The sequence below is a fragment of the Lytechinus variegatus genome, chromosome 4, assembly GCF_018143015.1.
Source record: "Lytechinus variegatus isolate NC3 chromosome 4, Lvar_3.0, whole genome shotgun sequence".
In the NCBI taxonomy this organism is placed as follows: Eukaryota; Metazoa; Echinodermata; class Echinoidea; order Temnopleuroida; family Toxopneustidae; genus Lytechinus; species Lytechinus variegatus.
In genome coordinates, this window is record NC_054743.1 from 25,346,708 (window position 1) to 25,367,277 (window position 20,570).

A 20,570-nucleotide genomic window follows, 5' to 3' on the forward strand; every position below is an offset into this window, starting at 1 on the left:
ACAGAAAGAGCAGTGGCATTTTTCAAATTTTGAAGTCAAAGCATTTATTTAAATTTGTAATTAATGCATTTTTGTAACATTAGGCGTTGCTGCCACATTACCGGTTGTAACAGCCTTTGTTAGCGCTAACAATGATTTTGTGCGGTCATTACAGATCTTCATAGTTATATTAATAGCAAAGAACATTATTAATAAAACTGGTCATAAAAGTGGTTACAGTGTATTCATCAAGATATTTATCAAAATGATGTTATACATGTAAGGGCACTATTACTTTGGGAATTCTTTTAATAGCAGTCATGGTTTTTGTGTCACATTCCATTGCACTGAATTAGCTTTCTATGGCAGCCTGCTGGCTGAGTGCTCTCTCCCATGGTATATAGAGAACCTCAATTATTAAGATAAATAAGGACTTCCATTTTGTATGTAAAGATCAGAAGCAAATATTTATACACTCGAATCCCAACTCTGCCATTGTCTCCACTTTGATAAAAATGCCCAAGAGTGATATCTGTCTTCTATTACGTCAGCCACTATGACTGATTAACCTAGACGTAAAATGTTTCCAAGGTAATATACCAGCTTGGCGTTTACCAGCAAAAAATGCTGTCCTGTCGAGTTTCTACGGGAGTTACAAACAGAAACAGAAACACTTGACAAATCCATCCCTTTAAACACCCCTTCACCATAGGAGTCTATGTCCTGCTGTCTGCACATTATGGTCTATAAAGGTGTAGTGTAATATAGTTCTAAACCTCCAATATGATTGAATTTTATTAATATTTGACCATAGAAGTGTCTTTGTCATTAGATTCTCGCTGGATTAACATCATGCACCTGTTTTTTCCCCCTAATTTTGCTTTGAAATTAAACAAATATTCTCGGAACAAAGCAAAAATGCTCTTAACAACTACTGTACATCAGTATTAAAGCTTAAAGTGTTTGCCTTTCTTTATCGATGTCAATTATACAAATGGCTGTTCCTGATAATATATCAGTTGAACTATTCAGTGAATGTGAACAACCTAAGATGTCAGTCGCATGATGCTATATTCAATTTAAAGCAATTAAAAACAATATTTATCTTCCAGCAGGTGTTTTTTTTTGTTCCTGATGCTTGATGTTTATTCCTGAGGGCTCTTCCCGTTGATAGAAGCGTTTGAAGATTTGAACTACCCGCTTTGTTTGGTCATCACCTGCGCAGCTGGTTTGATGCGCAGTTGTTGCTTTGCAGGGTTCTTTAACGTGGAGCAGAGCAATGATAAGCAGCATCTGCTTTAATAGTCGTCAGGCACAGACCCTTTGTTTTCACAAAGTGCATAATGCAGAGTCTGAAGTATTGACAGTGTTGGCAGTTTTCTTTTATTTAAAAAGATTTTTTTAAATCAGATTTCAAAAATTTAAATCTGATTTTTATATGCCCGTCCTACGAGACGTATTATGGTATCACGCTCGGTGTCTGTCCGGTAACTTTTCCTTGTAAAGGCGATAACTTTAGTTTAAATTAACCTAAGCTCATATACATTGTAATTTGATGTATATGATGCTATCTTAGATACCAGGATGCCTATTGATTTTGAGGTCAAAAGGTCAAAGGTCAAGGTCACACTGACATGTTTTCATCTTACCCTTCTGAAGTCTTTTGAAATGCGATAACTTTAGTTTGTGTGTACAATACTAGCATGGATTCCAGAAAGCCTATTGATTTTTAGGTCAAAAGGTCAAGGTCACACTGACTTGTTTTCATCTTACCCTTCTGAAGTCCTTGTAAATGTGATAACTTTAACTTAACCTAGGCTTTTATAATTTGGTTTGTGTTATACTAGCATGGATCCCAGGAAGCCTATTGCTTTTTAGGTCAAAATGTCAAAGGTCAAGGTCACAGTGACATGCTTTCATCTTTGTAAACACAATGGATGGATCTAGATGGATCACGGGAGGGAGGGGATGGAAGAGATGGAGAAAGGATGAACACAGAGACATAATGAAAGAGACAGTCATCATTAAATGATGCATACCACAGTTATACCTGTACCATGACCATTACAAAGCGGTTTATCAGATACGATGCAGTCCAAAGGTGGAACAAAGTTCAGTGGTTTACATGCAGAGTACATTTAACTCAGATTGAACTTGACCATGTGTATACCTTTCCAATAAATGCCCTGTATGAGTAGCAGAGTTCACAATTTTATCTTAGATTTGTACACACTAGAATTCATGCACATGTAGCAGCTGTTACATGTAAGTATATTTGAGTTTATGTTCCTCTGTTTACTTATGATTACCTCTCAGCAGGTGTTTTCTATGAACTTAAGGTTGACTTAAACATATTGGTGATATCTGCAAAAGAAAGTTTTCTCCATTGATGTGATGACAAGCAGGCACGTACACACATTTGCTAGGTCAACCCTGTAACAGTAGCTCTTTCCAATGAGCAGGATGAGGTGGTAATTATTAACATTTTGAATGCGACTTGAGTGGTCGAGATCTCCTGCTTATCATTTTTTCTTATATGCTGGTAATCATTAACGTTTTGGTTCATGCGAGTTGACTGGTCGAGATCTCCTGCTTATTGTTTTCTCTTTTCATACACTTAGATGTATATTTATACTCACTGTAACAATACAGAAAACTCATGAATATGCTGAGACATTTATTCAATCATCTTGTGAAGTGCAACATGTATGTTGCTTTACTTTAATGAGCAGAGTGAATTTTTCAAAGTATATGATAGCAATAGAGCAAATCGCAGGATATGAAAAGACTTAGCTTTCCCACATAAAAATATTGTCATATGTGGGGGATTTCACATTGGAGACAACCCCTTTGAGCGGTCTAGCTTTTATTCAGAACTAAAAATAAAATCTAAAAACGTTTGAAGAAGTGATCTTTTCATGCCTGTATAACTGTCTGAATGACATGGAAAACTATCTTTAAAATACATTTGGTACATTGTATCAAGATCATTTGACTTGAACATCCGTAATTAAATGTTCAATTGTTTAACCCTAAAAAGACTGGGGGGGCTGATTCAGCCCCCCTTGACATTTTTCGCGATAAATTCGCTGCGCAAAATTTTTTCACCGCGTCGCTCGCTGACTTTTTACTTTCAAGTCTCGCGCAACTTTTGAGACCAAAATTGTGAACCCCGGGTACGCGGTTCCGAAATTACGCAACATTTCGTAAGTGCATGCAGACCCAAAATTACTCAAAAACGTGAATTTGTGTACAAATCCAATGCAAATAGTGTTTTTAGCCAAAATTCAGAAATGTATCATTATTTTTCCTGTTACTGCTTAAAATCAATTAATTTTATCTCTTTTATGGTCAAAATAAAGTCCCCGACAATTTCCATTGAAAAAACAAAAAACAAAAAGTCGAAAAAAAAGAAATACATAATAAATTTAAAAAACAATAGAATACATAAGAAAATAAATGTGATTTTGAAATTTTTTAAAAATAAATTTGATCAGATGCCTATCTAGAGTATGTGAAACAAAAATTAGCATTTCAGGGGCATTATTTTGTTAATTAGAGCAAACCTATGATTTTTACGCATAAATTAGCATAATTAATGGGACATGAGATTTTTTGCAGAATTTGATGTTATAGTTTTGTAGGTAATGCAATGGGTAATGCGTGTGCCAATTTTCGTCGTGATCACTTGATCGACGGCCGAGATCATAGGGGGGGGGGCTGAATCAGCCCGTCTTCTTCGGCGTCAAAATAGCCCAGTCTATTTAGGGTTAAGATATGTTTTCCAGTTCTTGATATCCATTTTTCAGAACACTGTATGCTGATTAGTTTATTGGCAGTTTATTGTAATTAGTAAAATAAAACTCTATCAGCTTTCAAATTAATGGTTAAGTTGAAATAATCTGTTACTTGCAAAATTAATTCAGTAATATTCAGGAATAAGATCATGACAGGTTTTACCCACCGAAAAAAGACCGCTGTTCAGATGTTCTCACAGTTGAAATTCAATAAATTCAACAGTTTTTGGATAGTCCCATAGACATTAACATGTGTGCAGGTTACCCCATATTATTAATTTGTTTGATATCATTCTGGTATTAATTATCAACACTTTACAACAAACACCAGTTCTTAGCTGCATTAAACATCCTTTCACAAATGACAATCTTTATAGACAATTGACTCCATTATCCAAATTCATAACCATAACTGAAGTTAACCTTTACTGCTCATTTTGATCTTTGTCTTACTCATTTTGTAATTGCATTTGTACTAAAATTCCTTTGCTGCTCAAGCTTAGATACACCTGTTGTGATTGCTGAAGTTATTGAAAATGATGTATAGACATGTATACACAGCATATGACTTGTTTGTCTTATGCAGTTGGAACCTTCATGTAAACCACTTTATCTTGGCTAACAGAACTTTTTTTCTTCTTGAGTTGATTAATTTTCCAATTTTGACATTTGCTCTTGTATACAATGACTCCACTGATCACAACAAATACCAGCACAATAGCGATTACTGGTAGAAACATGCATAAGATAGTCAGGAGATAGCTTTTCTTTGAAGAATGTGTAGCTTGTGTTTTTGTGAGTGCTTCAATTTTTGTAGAGTTATCTGAAATTGGAGAACTTGATGGATCTGGGAATGACTTTGGGCATGGGTCTTTAGTATTGTTTGACTGCTCCGCATTTGATGGCTCCCATACCGAGTCCTTACACTCACACATATCCACAGGCTCCTCTTGCGTGGAAGTGCAGCAGAATGTCACATGCGATCTCTTGACCACCCAGAATGTCTGCTCCAGAACCTGGTTAGTTTGAAAAGGGGTACCCACAGGCGGGATCCTCATCCCGCGTTGGAAGCATTTGATCTCACCAGGCAGTGTCCCAATGGGAGCTGTGCAGTGCAGCGACACCCAGTCTCCAACCTTATACTCCTGGCTCAACTTGCAGGATGCCTTTCCTGGAGGAAAGTCCACCTGCAGGTCGATGCTCTTGGTGTATTCCTGTAGAACATCATCTCCTTGATAGACATTAAGGATGCAAGCGCCCTCATCATTCCTGCTAACAGGATCTATCAGGACATAGAGGGAACAACTTCCATTTCCTGTGGCATTCTGTTCCTGGACACTGTATCTCTGGGGAAGTGATGCCGTTCCAAGATTTGAGTTGTAATACGGGGTCTGGTTCCCCATCCTAAGAGTCACCTTCGAGTTGGAACATGGATAAGGGAAGTCCATCTCTGCCTTGTCCCCTTCTAATAATTTTAGTGTCTTAGAATCACCTTGTGCAGGTGATACAGCAGTCATAACCAAGATAAGAGTGTTGATATTCAAAAGGAAATCTACTGGAATTTTCAGCAATGCCATCCTCTATGTTAGTAGATGTGAGATACAAGACAAAAGCTGCTTGGCATTCTTTAATAATTTCTGAACAGGAACTGCTGTTCGGTTATCCCTTTAACAAAATCAGTCACTTCAAAATGATTTACCAGACCAAAGACAAATGTACTACCCAGTCATCTGCTGAATATTTAGCTGGAAAAAGCATGCTGGTGAAATAATTTCTGAGTTAAAAATGATACTTCCATATTTCGTTAGTCACTCTTCCCAGAAATCTTTGAAAGAAATGGTATTTCCTTTGATACTATGTAGGGGAGTACACTGTAGCTAGCTAGGTGTTGTTCCTTTACTGTGTAATTTCTTGAACCAAAGTCTGATTCAGTTCTTCTTGAAGACATATGTGTAATAATGTTCTTGGCATAAGCAATGTATATCAGCACCAAAACCTCTTTATCTCTCCTTCAAAACACATTTAAAGTTGACTAAAAGCACTTGCTTCATCGATGAATTCTTCCCACTATTTTTCATGCTTTGATATCCCTGCATCGTTGGCCTTCATTTGGAGTTAGGATAGATCTGCAAAATAGAAAATAGCAAAATACTGTTGATAATGTATCAGGTCATGTTGGAACATGAACAACAACATGCAAATAGATATATAACTATTCAAATTCAGTTTCACATTAATTTAGTCTTACATTGCTACGTGTGCTTACTCTCATAATCCATTCCGTTCATCATGTAAAATTTTAAAAAGCAATGGAAAAAGAGAGACGGGATGGAGGGAGAAACGAGAGAGAGAAAGAGAGAAATGGGGGGGGGCAAGAGTTGGTCTTTTGAAAATATGTGTGCATGTAATTAAGAAACATCTCTACATAATTTGAAATTAAAATAATTGATATACTTACATTAATTGAAAAGGTCAAAAAAGGTTTTACCATCAGACCTATTAAAGATCCTGTCAAGTATAGAATACCGTACTAGCGAAACAAGTTGATTCAAAACTTCACATTGAATTGCATAAAAATCGCAATATGTGTACTGTACGTCTGTCCATTAGTACTATGCAGCTAATAATGTCAATATGAAATGACAGGTTTACAGTTGTGAATTTTGTGAGACAGCTGTCACTTTTCTCATGTATTTCTATTCACTATTCTAACACTGCCTATCGATTGTCTAACTGTTGAACATGCAATAGAAAATAAATCGGATAAGATGGAATTAAGTGATAAAAATTTTTAAAAATTGTTCATTACAATTTGTGTCAACATTACTTTAAAACAGGTTATTTAATATCACTCCATCAGGAAAGGTAAATTATATGCTTTTCTTGCTTCTCCAATTATCAAAAAGTAATATATTAGACTATTGGGCGACTCCATGGTCGAAAAATAAGCCATTTTGCAACATTTTTCAACCTGCTGTTTAAATAAACAAGGAACTTCAATTTGTTTTGTGGTAATAATACATGTAAAGCACTACTGGGTAGACATATAAAAAAATGACAACCAATAAATATATGTTGTCCATGGGTGACTTAGAGGTGAAAATGTTGCGTGTCGTACGGGACATTTCTGAGTGCCGTATGACACACAACATTTTCACTTTTAATTCACCCATAATCAAACATTTTGTTGGTAATCAGTTTTTCACATGACTACCTACTATAACTTTATCACTGACAAGAAATATATTTTTATTGCACAAGCAATCAGCTAAGAGACTAGAAATTGTGGTCAAAATGTCCCGTATGACACATATGGAATTGCCCTATTACTGATTTTTTTTGAAGGGATGTATCAACTTAACAGAGTTGTTTTAATCTTTCAACAATTCCAAATATTAATAATTACAATGTACATCAAAGAGGCCATGTTTGGCATTGTGCTACAAAAAAAATATGTGGTAATCTTTATCAACAATCAATCCATGATTTCTAACATAAAACTTTACGCCCATTTTAGATTTTATTCCTAAAGGAGAATGAAACCTTTGGAACAAGATACATGTGAAAGCAGAAAAATCAAAGAAACAGATCAACGAAAGTTTGAGAAAAATCGGACAAATAATGAGAGAGTTATGAGCATTTGAATATTGCAATCACTAATGCTATGGAGATCCTCACATTGGCAATGCAACAAATATGTGTGATGTCACTTGTGAACAACTCTACTCATTACTTTAGTATATATTTCACTTAAACTGCCTCTTTTATCACGTCTATGAGTAGATCATGTGTTTTTTCTAAAGGAGGGCATGTAATACAGATTTTTAAGGAATACATCATGGATAAAGAGTTTGTATCACCATAAGAAAAAGCAAAAAGATACATTTGGGGGATATTTTATAGTCCATCAAAGGGAAAGTTATTCACATGTGACATCACACATCCTTGTCGCATTGCCAATGGGATGATCTACATGACATTAGAGATTGCAATATTCAAATGCTCATAACTTTCTCTTTATTTGTCCGATTTTTCTCAAACTATCTTTGTTCATGTTCTTTGATTTTTCTGTTTCGACAGAAGCCTACTTGTTCTAAAGGTTTCATTCCCCTTTAAGTGTTTTATAACATCATATTGGACTAATTTTCCATTTTCCCCAATATTTTTCATTACAGCAAAGAGGCCAGGTTGGTAATGTGCTATATGTAGACCTCCATCAACAACCTAACAATGATATCAAAGATGATATGCCCATCTCACTCAGGGATGCTCTGGTCTTCCTGGAGCTTGCTTGCTTCATCTCACCAGAATCTGTGCCAAAATGTAAGTTTTATTATTTTTTATGACATATGGCTTGGCCGCAAATACTCTGATAGGAAATTTGTACATTCAGAAGCAAATCCTTAGCCATGTTTTACAAAGAGATAATTACATCAAACTCTAATTGAGATTGATCTTAATTCCTCTCCCTGTTAAAGAAACAAATGAGGCGATCTCATTTTAAGAATGATTGAATTATTTGCAACTCTGTGATCCTGTCTTCCAGATTCTTATAGATTCAGATTCTGCCCAAATTGAGATTGATCTTTATAATTTCTTCTCATTTAGATCAATCACATTTTGAATGTATCACAACTCAAACTCAAACCTAATCTTGACCTGGGGTGGTATTCTGGAACACTGTCATAACTTTTGTCATAAATTTTGTCATTTCTCTCCTAGATGTGACACCGCTATGATTGTCACAAATCGGTATTCTGAACATTGTCTTTCCTGTCATATCTCTCAAAGTTCCCGCCCATCTTTTCGGAAGCAATCCAATCAAAATCATCGTTAGTTCCCAGTGGGAGCCCTTCTAGCCAATAGGAATGCCCCGTGACAGGTAGGGGGTATCCCCAATTCTGTTGCTGGCATCGCGCAACTACGCGAATATTGATGCGCTTAATTACAACGAGAGACAGGGGGAGCTGCGAAGGATTTTAGAGAAGTAGAAAAAGAAGGAAAACAGAGAAAAAAAGGAGGAATTAATATGTAGGGCCTAACTACTTGTAGCATGAAAAAATAATTGTAAAAATGTTCATGGATGATGAGTGAAACTAATACCGCAATCTAATCTAAAGGATATCATTATATGTTTGACATTCAGTCGGCATGGTATCGGGATATTTGGTACTAAACGATATGACAAAATTTATGACTGCTACCCCTCTGTCATAACTTTTGTCATATCTTTTGCTTGTATAAAAGGATTACGCGCATTTAAAGCCGCTATTTTTGCTACGCGCTAAAGATAAGAGACAAAATTTATGACAATTTTTGTGACAAAACTTATGACATCCCCCAGAATACCGATTTTGTCATATCTCTGAGATAAGATAAAATATGGAGAAAAGACAATGTTCAGAATACCGCCCCTGAATCATAAATTTCATATTTGGAATGACAAGTCCTATCACAACCCTCACACTTCAAAAAAGTAAAGGCAGGAGCAACTTTCTTATACAAGGAGTTCTCCCTTCTCTGTTTATTTGAACCATAGCCACACCAAATCAGTCTTAAGATAAGAGATATTCTGATTTAGTATCCCAAAACTATTTCTAATCATTTGTAAAGTTGCAGTTACATTTAAGTTTATGAATGGCTTGATGAAACATCAGAGGATAAAAATAAACCTTTCTGTGATACCACTGCATCCAGTGGGTTAGTCTCGCTTGTAGCAGTGTGTCTCAATTTTCTAGATAGACAGTTGGGTTTTAATCAGGATCACACTGCCTGGTAAACTGAGTTCATCTATCTTGTTCTTCTCTCATGTCCACAGCTCATCTTATTGTCCCTCCCAAGAAGTACTTGCCACCTACAATACCCAGCAGTGGGGATGATCTGATTGTACAAGTCAGTCATATCACAGATCCACAATGCTTCTCAGTGCAAGAGGTAAGCCATATTAACCCATTCAGGACAGTGACTAATTTGTTATCTATTTGTCATCTATTTGATAATTTTTTAGTCTTCATAATGACATGCAATAAGATTTTTCCAAATTTGAAACTGTTGCCATGATAATGACAAAGGATGGGGTATTAATCATCTTAGTGATTTTGTCTAGTTTCTTCTTCAAATTGGCAGCATTCATATTTTCTTTCATTGCTTCATTTACCTGGCATATTATATGCATTATAAAGGAATAAGGGATAGAGAATGTTTTTGCAAGATTGATCTATGAGTTTGCATATGAGAATATGGGGGATTTCAGGTTACAATTGCATTGGCAATCTAGCAATCGAGAGAGTATGATGATTATTTTCATCCATAAAATTTTGCCATTGAATAAACATTACTGGTGCATCAAAATGACTTTGGGGTTCCTATCACAGGCAGGGTAGGAGCAGGAGAGTGATTTCAAGAACAGTGTTGAAATCTGGTGTTGATGTCACCAGCCACAACACAATTCCTACCTGATTTCACTTTTGTCGTAAAGACTTCTTGTGTCAGGATGCGATGATTTGCAATGGAGAGGCTTGTCAATAATGTGGTCACTATCATAATGCTTAATCCACTCAGTGTTGGTGCTAGCTTCAGCAGCCTTTGCTTTCAAGCTGTCAACACCAATACCAATCACAGAACTTGAAATAACCCACTGAGTGCTTGCACTTCTCATTGATGTATGCTGGCATTGTTTTTGGCTGGCATATTTCTTTTATATACATTGTATCAATCCAAGTCCCATAATTGTAATCAAATACTACCCAAATTCAATTTTAGATGGAGATCGTGCCATACCTCGATGAGATGATGGAAAACATCCAAGAGGCGTATGCCAAAAGGATTGGTCATGAGTGGCAGGTTCTATGCCCCCATCCTGGTCTGGTCTGCATGGCATTCTTCCAAGAAGACAAGAGGTGGTACAGGGGAGAGGTCCTCAGTAAGTACTTTAACAGTAAGAGAACAACTCCCTATTGATTCAGGAGTTGCCCTCGTGCACATTGTCAATATGTCCGCCTATCCGGGAAGAAGAGCAAAACTTGGAAACACACATCGTAGACAGTAGCCATCTACGATGTTGCCCCAATTCATTCAAAAGATAATATTCAAAGTGATAAAGAATCCTTTTAGAAGAATTTATTATGCAGGCTTGCCAAGTCTCATGCCATGTGGGGGCGTCATGGTCTCGTGGTTATGACTGTTGTCTTTCAATCTGAGGGACGTGGGTTTTTATCCAAGCCATGGTATGTTTTCCTTGAGCAAGAACTTTACCCACAGTTCTGCTGCACTCAACCCAGGTGAGGTGAATGGGCACCCTTTAGGAAGAAATTTCTCGAATGCTCGAGCGCCCGATCAAGGTAGCCATGCTAAAGCCGGGGTAATAATACCATTATCATGTTAAGCAGGGCCCGCTGGAGAATAGTTTTTGGAACTGAAGCGTCTACCCTGGGTAAAATATGACATTATTATTGTTATCATTATTATTATGCCTCAGGAATGAGACTCGTGCGACTTGCGAGTCTTATTCTTCCCTCAAATCTCTTTCTCACGCCTGTATCACAATATCCTCATACACAATGTACACAATGTCTGGTGATCTCACACTGAGTCACGATTCCCTGCCCAAACTCTCTTGTCTTTGAAAATGTCATCACTGAGTATACACAAATATGTGCATTTATTATTAGACTTTTCTTTGTATAAATCACTCATTTTCAACTTTTGAGGATCCAGGCCGATAACTGAGTCTATGAGATTACCCAAAATTATCATTGTAGCTTTGAAATAAGATCAGACTTCCCTCTCACCATTTTGACCTTGGCATGTTTGGCGATTTCTTTGTTCGTTCAGGAGCAGCTGGTAAGCAGCAAGTGGAAGTCCTGTATGTTGACTATGGTAACACTGCTATCATACACTATACACACCTGAAGAAGATGACTGATGACTTCCTCAAGTTATATCGACTGGTAAGACATATACTATTTACCAATTTGAAGTATTACAGTCAGTTAGAAGTTTTTTTTATGTATATCCGGTTTTGTCCTGGATTAACCTCATGCCCGCAACTACCTTTCCTTCCACTCTCCACTTTCTTTGATTCAGTGTATCTTCCATCTTGAGGCAACCCTTCTACTATCCTCCACTTCCTTTGTCCATCATCTTCTTTGGCCTTCCCTCCCTTCTCCAACCGCCTACTTTGAACTCAAAAGCCCTTCTTAAAACATGCTTGTCATCCCTAATGACATGCCCATACCAACATACCCGATTGTCTTTGCCGACTGGTCCAGTGCTTCTTCCAAATTCTACATCTGCATCGAGTGTTTAGTCTTGTTTCTATCTATCATGTTCACACCACACATAACTCTCACTGGTACTCTTGCTGTCTCAAAAATTCCCATCTAATTTTCACTCGGACACAAATTAAAAGTATGTAGTGTTCATTGTCATTGACCACAATATTCTCCATGTATAATTAAATGATTCCCCCTCCCCCAAGAAAGAATACCAATAGAAAGTCTCTTTTCTTTTTCCTTTTTATTTACGGCATACATGCTCCTTTAATTCACTGTAGTATTGAATTAGGTATCTTTGCTGGTGAAAATAGACCCTTCCCAGTGGTAAGCCTTGTAATGAGTCTCTTCTTCATTTCTCTTTTCCAATGTGCAGTCCTTGCCATGTGGTTTGGTGGATGTTGCACCTAAAGATGAAGATAAAGGCTGGACAGATGAGGCTAAGTTAGTCTTCTCTCAGTGTGTGAGCTTCAAGCCATTAGATGTCTCTGTTATGGGTAAGATTCATGTACAGAGCAATATCACTGAAAACAACTGGATATTCAGCCTAAATACCGTGCTGTTGTCGGATTGTTATTAGTTGTATTCATCAAAGAGAGTTGCATCATTTTATGTTGCATATCATAAATTTGACTCCAGTGCCCCATCTTAACAGAGTCATGATTGATCCAATCACCCTCAACTATATGGAAATCCATCAATGTCATAATTTTTTCTACAGGAAATTTGCACAATGTCCTTTGTAAACAAAGAGAAGCACACTGAATTTTCAGGAAAACAATAAATGTATGAATATACATCATAGTTGAAAAATATTTTGAACACACCTATATTTTAGTTGTTAATGTTGTTTGCTTTCCATGGTTGTGGTTGATTGGATCAATCGCAACTTTCTGTAAGGGGGGGGGCAGGATTAGAATAAACCTCTGACGTGACTTTGGGGAACTAATGATAACAAGCCGCCACAGAATTTTAATGCAAGCTTTTTCCTTATTCTGAATTTTGAATATTTCAAATACTCTTTCAGCTGAAAAACTTTCCTTTGGTTCCATTCATGAAAGAAATCACAAAGTTTGCGGATCCAAAATCACAACTCCACTTTTTAAAATCATTGCCAAGAAATCAAATCAAACCCATATTTTGAATAGAACAATTGAAAAATATATTAGTGTGTCCCAGAAGAAATGAAGCATGAGTCTTTGTGATATAACTTGATCACAATTAAAATTGATAAATAATTATACAAAACTTTGATTTTAATGATATACATTTATATAGTGCTTATTACTCTTTGTTTCTAAGTGCATTACATTATTACATTACATTATTTGATGTAAATGATGATAATGTATTGTACATCACTAAAGTAAGAAATTTTCTTTGTGCACATGTGTCATAACTGTCTCTGGACTTAGTTTAAGATCTAAGGCTGTCAGTTCCCTATACTGTACTCATGTACATTTTTTTAAAGAAAATGTAACTAGCATCTACATGTATAAAAAAATCCCCATCTATATATACTGTTTGAAAGTGTGTAGTCATCTTTTTGAAAATATTCTCATTGCTTGTCTAGATTTGAGGGATGGAGTGATTCATGTGATAGCATATGATGAGGTCGAAGAACAACGGGTCAGTGTAAACGCACTCCTTGTCAAGAAAGGTCTTGCAGAAACAACAGGTCCTGGGTATGTATTGTGGTGTTTGTGACTACAGTTCGTGTATATGTGTTCCTCATGGTTTTAGTGTTTAGAGCAATGAGTGGGTGCTACATCAAGCACCAACAGCAACGGTTAAAAATTTGGCGTTGGTATTGGAAGCATTGAAATGATGCTAGATCAAGCACTGACAGTCAATGCCAGATATTTGGTGTTAATATTTAAATGCTAGATCTAACACTAATAATGATAGGAGATTTAGCATTGGTGGTGTTAAAAAGGTGCTAGATCAAGGATAAAATCAATGGTGAAAAGTTAAGTGTTGGTGTTGAATGCATTGGAATGATAATTACAAGCTAGAGCAAGAACGCAGAGCGAAAGTCAGATTTTTTTTTTTTTGGGGGGTGCACACAGTAATTCAGTAGTCGAGTAGTAGAATTGACCAGTTGTCTCACCAGTTGACCAGTTGTCTAACTCCACTCTTTCTTTACAGCTCTGTCAGTGCAGAGATCCTCAGGGGAACTTCTCCAAAGCCAACGCCAGTCTTGCCCAGCACCACTGATACCACCAAGCCATCAGAAAACACCCATAATGTTGATTCCAGTGGGGACAAGGTCACTGCTGAATCGGTACCCGCTGAAACCGATGAAACATCTCAAAAGGCACCAGAGCCCAAACAGGAGGTGCCGTCACCAGAGACGACACAGGAGGCGAAGTCACCAGAGACAGTTCTGGTGCCAGAGACGGTTAAGGTGCCAGAGAAGAAGCCAGCCAGATCTGCAGGGAGGTCGTCCAGAGGCTCTTCGTTGACTGTAGGATGCAGTGGAACCCCAGGTCACTCATCACAGCTCTCTGGGAAATACAGTGCCTACACTGCTGTTCATGTCAGCCATGCTGAAGCACCCTCTTGCATTTATGTTCAACTCTCTACAGCTGGCAAAGATGGTTTAGACAGGTGACTTTATATTATTTGAACCCTTTTAAAATCTCTTCCATGGGATGTGATATGATTAGGTCCCTGAGCAAAATCCTGAACCAAATTTAGCTTGGGTTAGTATCTGGTATTCTTAGTGTGTATGGCCTTTTAATCCTTCAGTTTGGAATAGACAAAACACTTATAGATTAAAAAATCTGTTCTGCAGATGTACATGTCGTGAATATATGTACATGGTTAAGTGTGAAAGCACAGTGATGAATTACTTTTTTTAACTATGGTAACCCCAAATTGAAAACATTTCATGCATTCAAGTCAAATTGAAGAGTTTAGTGGTTTCATGGTACACCATGTTTTATTTCATGTTCATATGTTTGTCCTGAAAAGGACCACCTAAACTCGAAGTGACGTCTGGAAGATGACAAGGGGCCCGTTGCAGAAAGATTTGCGTTTAAATGCAAGTCAAAATATCACTGGCAAGTCCCAAATACGCGCTGTTGATTGGTTGAAAATCAAGTTGCGCATGATTTTTAAAGTTGCGAATCAAGTTGCGCATGATTTTTAGAGTTGCGTTTGATTGCAACTCTTTCTGCAACGGGCCCAAGAACACACTTATCAAAACATCAAGTTTGGTTGGTCCTTTCCAAGACCAACACATGTCCACCAAAGAATACTTGGTGTACCTTGCATTCACCATACTCTTTCTTCTTCCCCACGGAAACCTTCAGAAATTAATAGTCAAATTAAATTGAGTGAAAGCTATGTAGTCATTCTACAGCTAATGCCAATGCTGATGATTTGACTATATTTCATTTTGTTTGTTGACAGTTTACTGGAAGCAATGACACTGTTCTACAAGGAGCAAACGAAATGTGAGAAGACCAAATGGAAGGAAGGGGAGATCTGCGGTGCTCTGTTGGTCAGGGAAGGTGTCTGGTGCCGAGGGCAGATACAGTGTATTCTCCCTGATGAGAATGCTGTGGTAAGTCCCTTAGGGGCCTGGTGAGCATTTCATGAAAAAAAATGTTATAAGCTATTGAAATCCTTGCATCTGATTGGCTGAGAGCAAATTTGTCAGTGAAAAATCACAAAATGCTTGATAATGAAACACTCACCTAATGAACCTTGGGGATGATTCAGTAAGAGCTAAGATCAAATTTAATTGACATGCAGAATATATTTTTCAAAATATACCATTTCATGGCTCAATAGGTGATGTCACAATACGGTTCAGTTCTAAGTTACTAAAATAAATATTGAGAGGGAATTTGCATGTAGATTGCAGTTTCATATCTATAGTAAGAGTCAGAGACCATAACTTCTAAGCCAATGAAACCCCTTAATTTCACTCTTGGCAGTAATTCCATGAAGTGTATTTCTTAGCTGCTCTCGTTGTCTCGCCCACCAGAGGTGAAGGCGAGACTTAGGGATCCAAATGTCGTCCGTCCGTCACAAACCTGTAATGACACATTACTCCACAACCGAAAGTCACTTTTCAACCAAACTTGGGTGGTAGATGGACTTGGGGGACCTGCATGTTATGCTGCAGTCTGAGGTCACATGGTACGGTCAAAGGTCATTTTCAGGTCAACGTTAAAGTTTACATGCAAGACTCTCTTATGACACCTAACTCTGCAACCGTAAGTTACTTTTCAACCAAACTTGGATGTTAGATAGACTTGGGGGATGTGCATGGTATGCTGCAGTCAGAGGTCACATGGTAAGGTCAAAGGTCATTTTGAGGTCAACGTTAAAGTTTACATGCAAGACTATCTTATGACACCTAATTCCGCAACTATTTAAGTCACTTTTCAACCAAACTTGGATGTTAGATGTATTTAGGCAACCTGCGTGTTATGCTGCAGTCGGAGGTCACATGGTAAGGTCAAAGGACATTTTTAGGTCAACATTAAAGTTTACGTGCAAGGCTCTTATGACAAGTGTTATTCCATCCCAGTCATTTCACAATAAAGTTTCGATATAATTAACTTGCATGCCCTCGCAAATCACAATATTTCTGGTTATTTTCATAAGTGAGCGAGACACAAAATTGCTTTTGCATTGTATTCCTTATTGTTTGCACGTGCTGAAATAGGAGGATAAGTGATGAAAAGACACTTACAGGATTCCTCCTAAAATATGTTTTTGAGACTTTGCAAAGGTGCTTTCAAATCCTTTATTAGCCTAGCCATTTGGTGGACATTTAGTTCTGATACTGATAAAGATTATGGAATCAACCCATCGTTATTCTACTGCCAAGAGAGAAACAGCGAAATCCAAAACCAATGTCAAGAACTTACTGACAAAAAATTATGCTTAATATTGTACCATATTATGACATCAACTTCATATTTTTACTTTTCAGCATTTTCATGACCATATTTTGGTAGAGCATGATACTGTATGAAAAACCTCCGTACAACAAATTTGCATGAATTTTGTCCTATGTATCCAAGGGTATGGCCCAAGGAATACCTATTAGGCTTCATTACATTGAAATGAGTGTAAATTGGCCTGGATCATACATGTAACTGTTTGGAACTGTCCATGTCAATTTACATTGATTTCCAATGGGGCTAAGTAAGTATCCATACGGCCACATTGCCCCCATGGACCAATTGCCACCCAATTTTAGTTTTGAATGATTTTGATTATGCTCTGCACACATGGGGTTTCAGAAATGCTGAAATCGAAAAAAATGTGGGGTTTTTTGTCATGGATTGGATAATCTGATAACTTATTCATTGATTTTGATTTTTGTCATTTCCCTCGTTTTATCAAGGTCCTATTCACCGACTACGGTAACGAAGAAGTGGTTTCCATCGCCAACATTCGTCCACTTGAAGAGCGCTTCCAGAAGGAAGCTCCCTTCGCCATCCGATGTCACCTTGTGGACATCCTACCTGCCGGAGGCACTCCGGAATGGACCAAGACATCTTGTGACTTCTTGGAAGAAAGGCTGAATGATCTTGAGTGTTACATCTATAAAAAGGTATGTTGAAATTAGTTTGCTGTGCAAAACCTTAATAATAAAAATAACGGCATATTTACCCAGGTTAGCCATTTCAGTTGCGAAAACTGTTCTCCTAGCGAGCCCTTCTATTATTACCCCGCTTTAGCACGGCTACCTTTACCTTCACTCAGGGAAAGAAGTCTGAACATGCAGCCCACAGTCCTTGCCAATAAGGTGTGTAAAGAAGGTTCTTCTTGCAAGTTGTATTTGTGCTAGTCTTGTGTGAAGACACACTTGTTGCTCAAAGTAAAAATCAGGGTCTGTGCCTGCATACTACATTATGTTGATATTGTGACCATTCATGGTTTGAAAGTTTGGCGATAGTTTGTGATAAGCTAATATTTGTTTGACATGTGATAGATTATTATAGCATTTGTGATATAGGATAGGGATGTATGAGATAAGGATGATATGAATTTGTAGAAGACTGTCTATCTAGTTTTATTTTATTCTGAGGTGCAAAAGAAAAATAAAAAGAGTGAGAGTCGGGATGGGTGTCATAATCCCGTGGACTGGTATGATATATTAAGATTGATGACCTTTTGCTGTCAATATAAATTAAGTTTTTGCTACAACTCATCAATAGTAGACTTTAATAAAACTGAAGCTGATGCTGAAGAAAATCCCAGGAGATGTTGAGCTGTTATTAGTGTGAATTGGATCATTTCTGTAAAGTCTTGGACCTGGGAACGTCAGTCTGATTTGTGCTTTTTAATGCCAACGCCAGCACTTAACTTGAAATCCCCCACTGTTATGGATTTTTCTTCTGATATTCAGGGTGATGCGGAGGATGGCTCCCTCCCAATAGACCTCCTCTACGAGCTGACAACCAAGGAGAAGGTTGCAAGAGAATCCGCTGAAGACCTGGCTAGCATTGCCGAGCTCCTGGTTGAGAAAGGTTTAGCTTTGAGAAAGAGGTATATTGAACCATCAAAAACTTGTTTCTGTAACTCATAATCAGTAATGATCGCTTGATTTCTATATAACATTTGCTCTGAGAGAATTGAATGCCCAAATTTCATGAGGTTGAGATAAAAGCTTATAATCAGACATTGATATTAACTTATTCTAGTTCTTGGTCATGGCTATATTTTGTAAAAGCTGCACTAAAGCATTATACTTTTATGGCAAATTTTTGCTGAGTCATTCAAATTATACAATATCAAAACCTTGTAATATGAACTTTTAATTTGTAGTTTTAGATTTCAAAGACCCTGGCACTTGCCAGCAAACGTAATAGAAAAAAGATTATAAAAAAAAATCAACAAAAACAGACTCTTGGGATCTATTGGTCAATTTTGAGTTAATTTTATGAAGACTAGTGCATTAATATTTCATTTGAATCTTATTCTCAACATACATGAATTCGAAACCCCAAAATGTTCTTGGATAGATGCACACAAGAATGAGAAATTGAGTCATCTTGCATATTTATGTAATAATATATTTCACGCATATTTCTAGCTCAAAATGTAGAGCAATACTGTTTTGAATGCAATTCATTTGAATCATCATCAATGCACAATTTCTTTTCTTTTTTTATTTGTTGTTGGCCGAGAGTCTAGCAGCATCATTATTTTAAAGGAACGTGTGATTTTGTCATGTTGCAAAGAATTTCTAATGTAGATTTATTTATAATTGCTACAGGCGAAAGGTATCAAGTCCAACCCATAGAAAGAAAGTCACAATGCCACAAGATACTGCCAAAACACCGCCATCTCAACGGCCAACTACAGCCGTGACCGCCACCACGACTGTGAGTCCGAAGATGGTCTCCACCCCTGCCACGCCCCAAAGCAGTGGCGTCAGCTCCCTCAATACCACCGCCTCTCCCACCTCCGTGGAAGCACCCACCACGCCCGATGAAGGGTGCCCGGCGATGCTCCTGGACGACTTTGAGAACTTTGAAGGTAGCGGAATTCAGGAGGTGCTCCCCCGGTATCCAGCTCCGCCCTTGCCGATGCTCTCACAGATCCATCTCATCGTCACCTATGTCAGTGACAAGGGAGTCATCCATGGATTGGATGTGGATAAATGTAAGTCTTTTTAGTGTTAATCCGTAGACTGCAATTCTCATAGGTTTGCACAAGGATGTTCCAGTAGGCAGTTAATTATGTGGTAACATAGTTTAAGGCAAATGCCTCATTGTTGAATACACTGCTTTGCATATTATCAACAGACTAAATCCTTGTGGTGAGATGAAAACAAATATTCAACATGAATTTATGATGTAAAATCTATGAAAAAATGCATTTAGGGTGAGGAAAAAAAAATCTTTATTGAAGGGAAGTTTCTCATGAATTAAAAGAAGGAAAAACAATCTAGAGCAATTTTTTACAAGGCCTCCAGTACTCTGCTTGTACCTTGAAGTTTGACGATTGGCAATTCTCTGACTTTGCCCATTGCAGTTGAAGACTTTCAGCAGATGATGGCTGCCCAGCAAGTTGCCTGTAACAGTCAGAAGCTCACCCCACCAGACCCCAGCTCTCTCTCCCTATGCCAGTGTGTATGTGCAAGATTCACCCAAGATGAACAGTGGTACAGGGCACAGATCATTGGTATCACAGAGGATACTGTGCGGGTAGGTGCTTGTTAGTGACTGCCAAATCGTAGTAATTGTTTCATTTGAAAACCTACTTATTAAGACCCCTTTAACCTGATCTAACTGGGGGGGGTTCAATTTGACCCCCCCTTGACAAATCTTTTCACTCGCGCCGCTCGCTGGATTTTTTCCTTTCAAGTCTTGTGCATCTTATGAGATGCAGTTCCAAAATTACACAACATTTTGTAAGCGCATGACAGATCCAAAATTGCTCAAAAACATGATTCCTTGTACAAAGTCAATGCAAATTGTGTTTTCTACCCAAAATTATAAATGTATGATTATTTTCACTTCGTTGGTTTAAATGGATTTATTTT

General features: G+C 37.6%; 1 protein-coding gene across 1 annotated transcript in view; it reads left to right on the plus strand.

Annotated features, from left to right (window-relative positions):
* Positions 1 to 5,466: 5,466 nt before the first annotated feature.
* LOC121412911 (RING finger protein 17-like) overlaps positions 5,467 to 20,570 on the plus strand; it is an 81,053-nt gene continuing 65,949 nt past the window's right edge. Inside the window, exons 1-13 of the mRNA XM_041605672.1 lie at positions 5,467 to 5,538; positions 7,952 to 8,099; positions 9,595 to 9,710; positions 10,539 to 10,698; positions 11,610 to 11,725; positions 12,426 to 12,546; positions 13,623 to 13,734; positions 14,198 to 14,659; positions 15,467 to 15,620; positions 17,421 to 17,630; positions 18,429 to 18,568; positions 19,299 to 19,687; positions 20,060 to 20,232. Coding sequence (XP_041461606.1) covers positions 5,467 to 5,538; positions 7,952 to 8,099; positions 9,595 to 9,710; positions 10,539 to 10,698; positions 11,610 to 11,725; positions 12,426 to 12,546; positions 13,623 to 13,734; positions 14,198 to 14,659; positions 15,467 to 15,620; positions 17,421 to 17,630; positions 18,429 to 18,568; positions 19,299 to 19,687; positions 20,060 to 20,232 — 2,373 coding nt within the window. The remainder of the gene's footprint in view (positions 5,539 to 7,951; positions 8,100 to 9,594; positions 9,711 to 10,538; positions 10,699 to 11,609; positions 11,726 to 12,425; positions 12,547 to 13,622; positions 13,735 to 14,197; positions 14,660 to 15,466; positions 15,621 to 17,420; positions 17,631 to 18,428; positions 18,569 to 19,298; positions 19,688 to 20,059; positions 20,233 to 20,570) is intronic.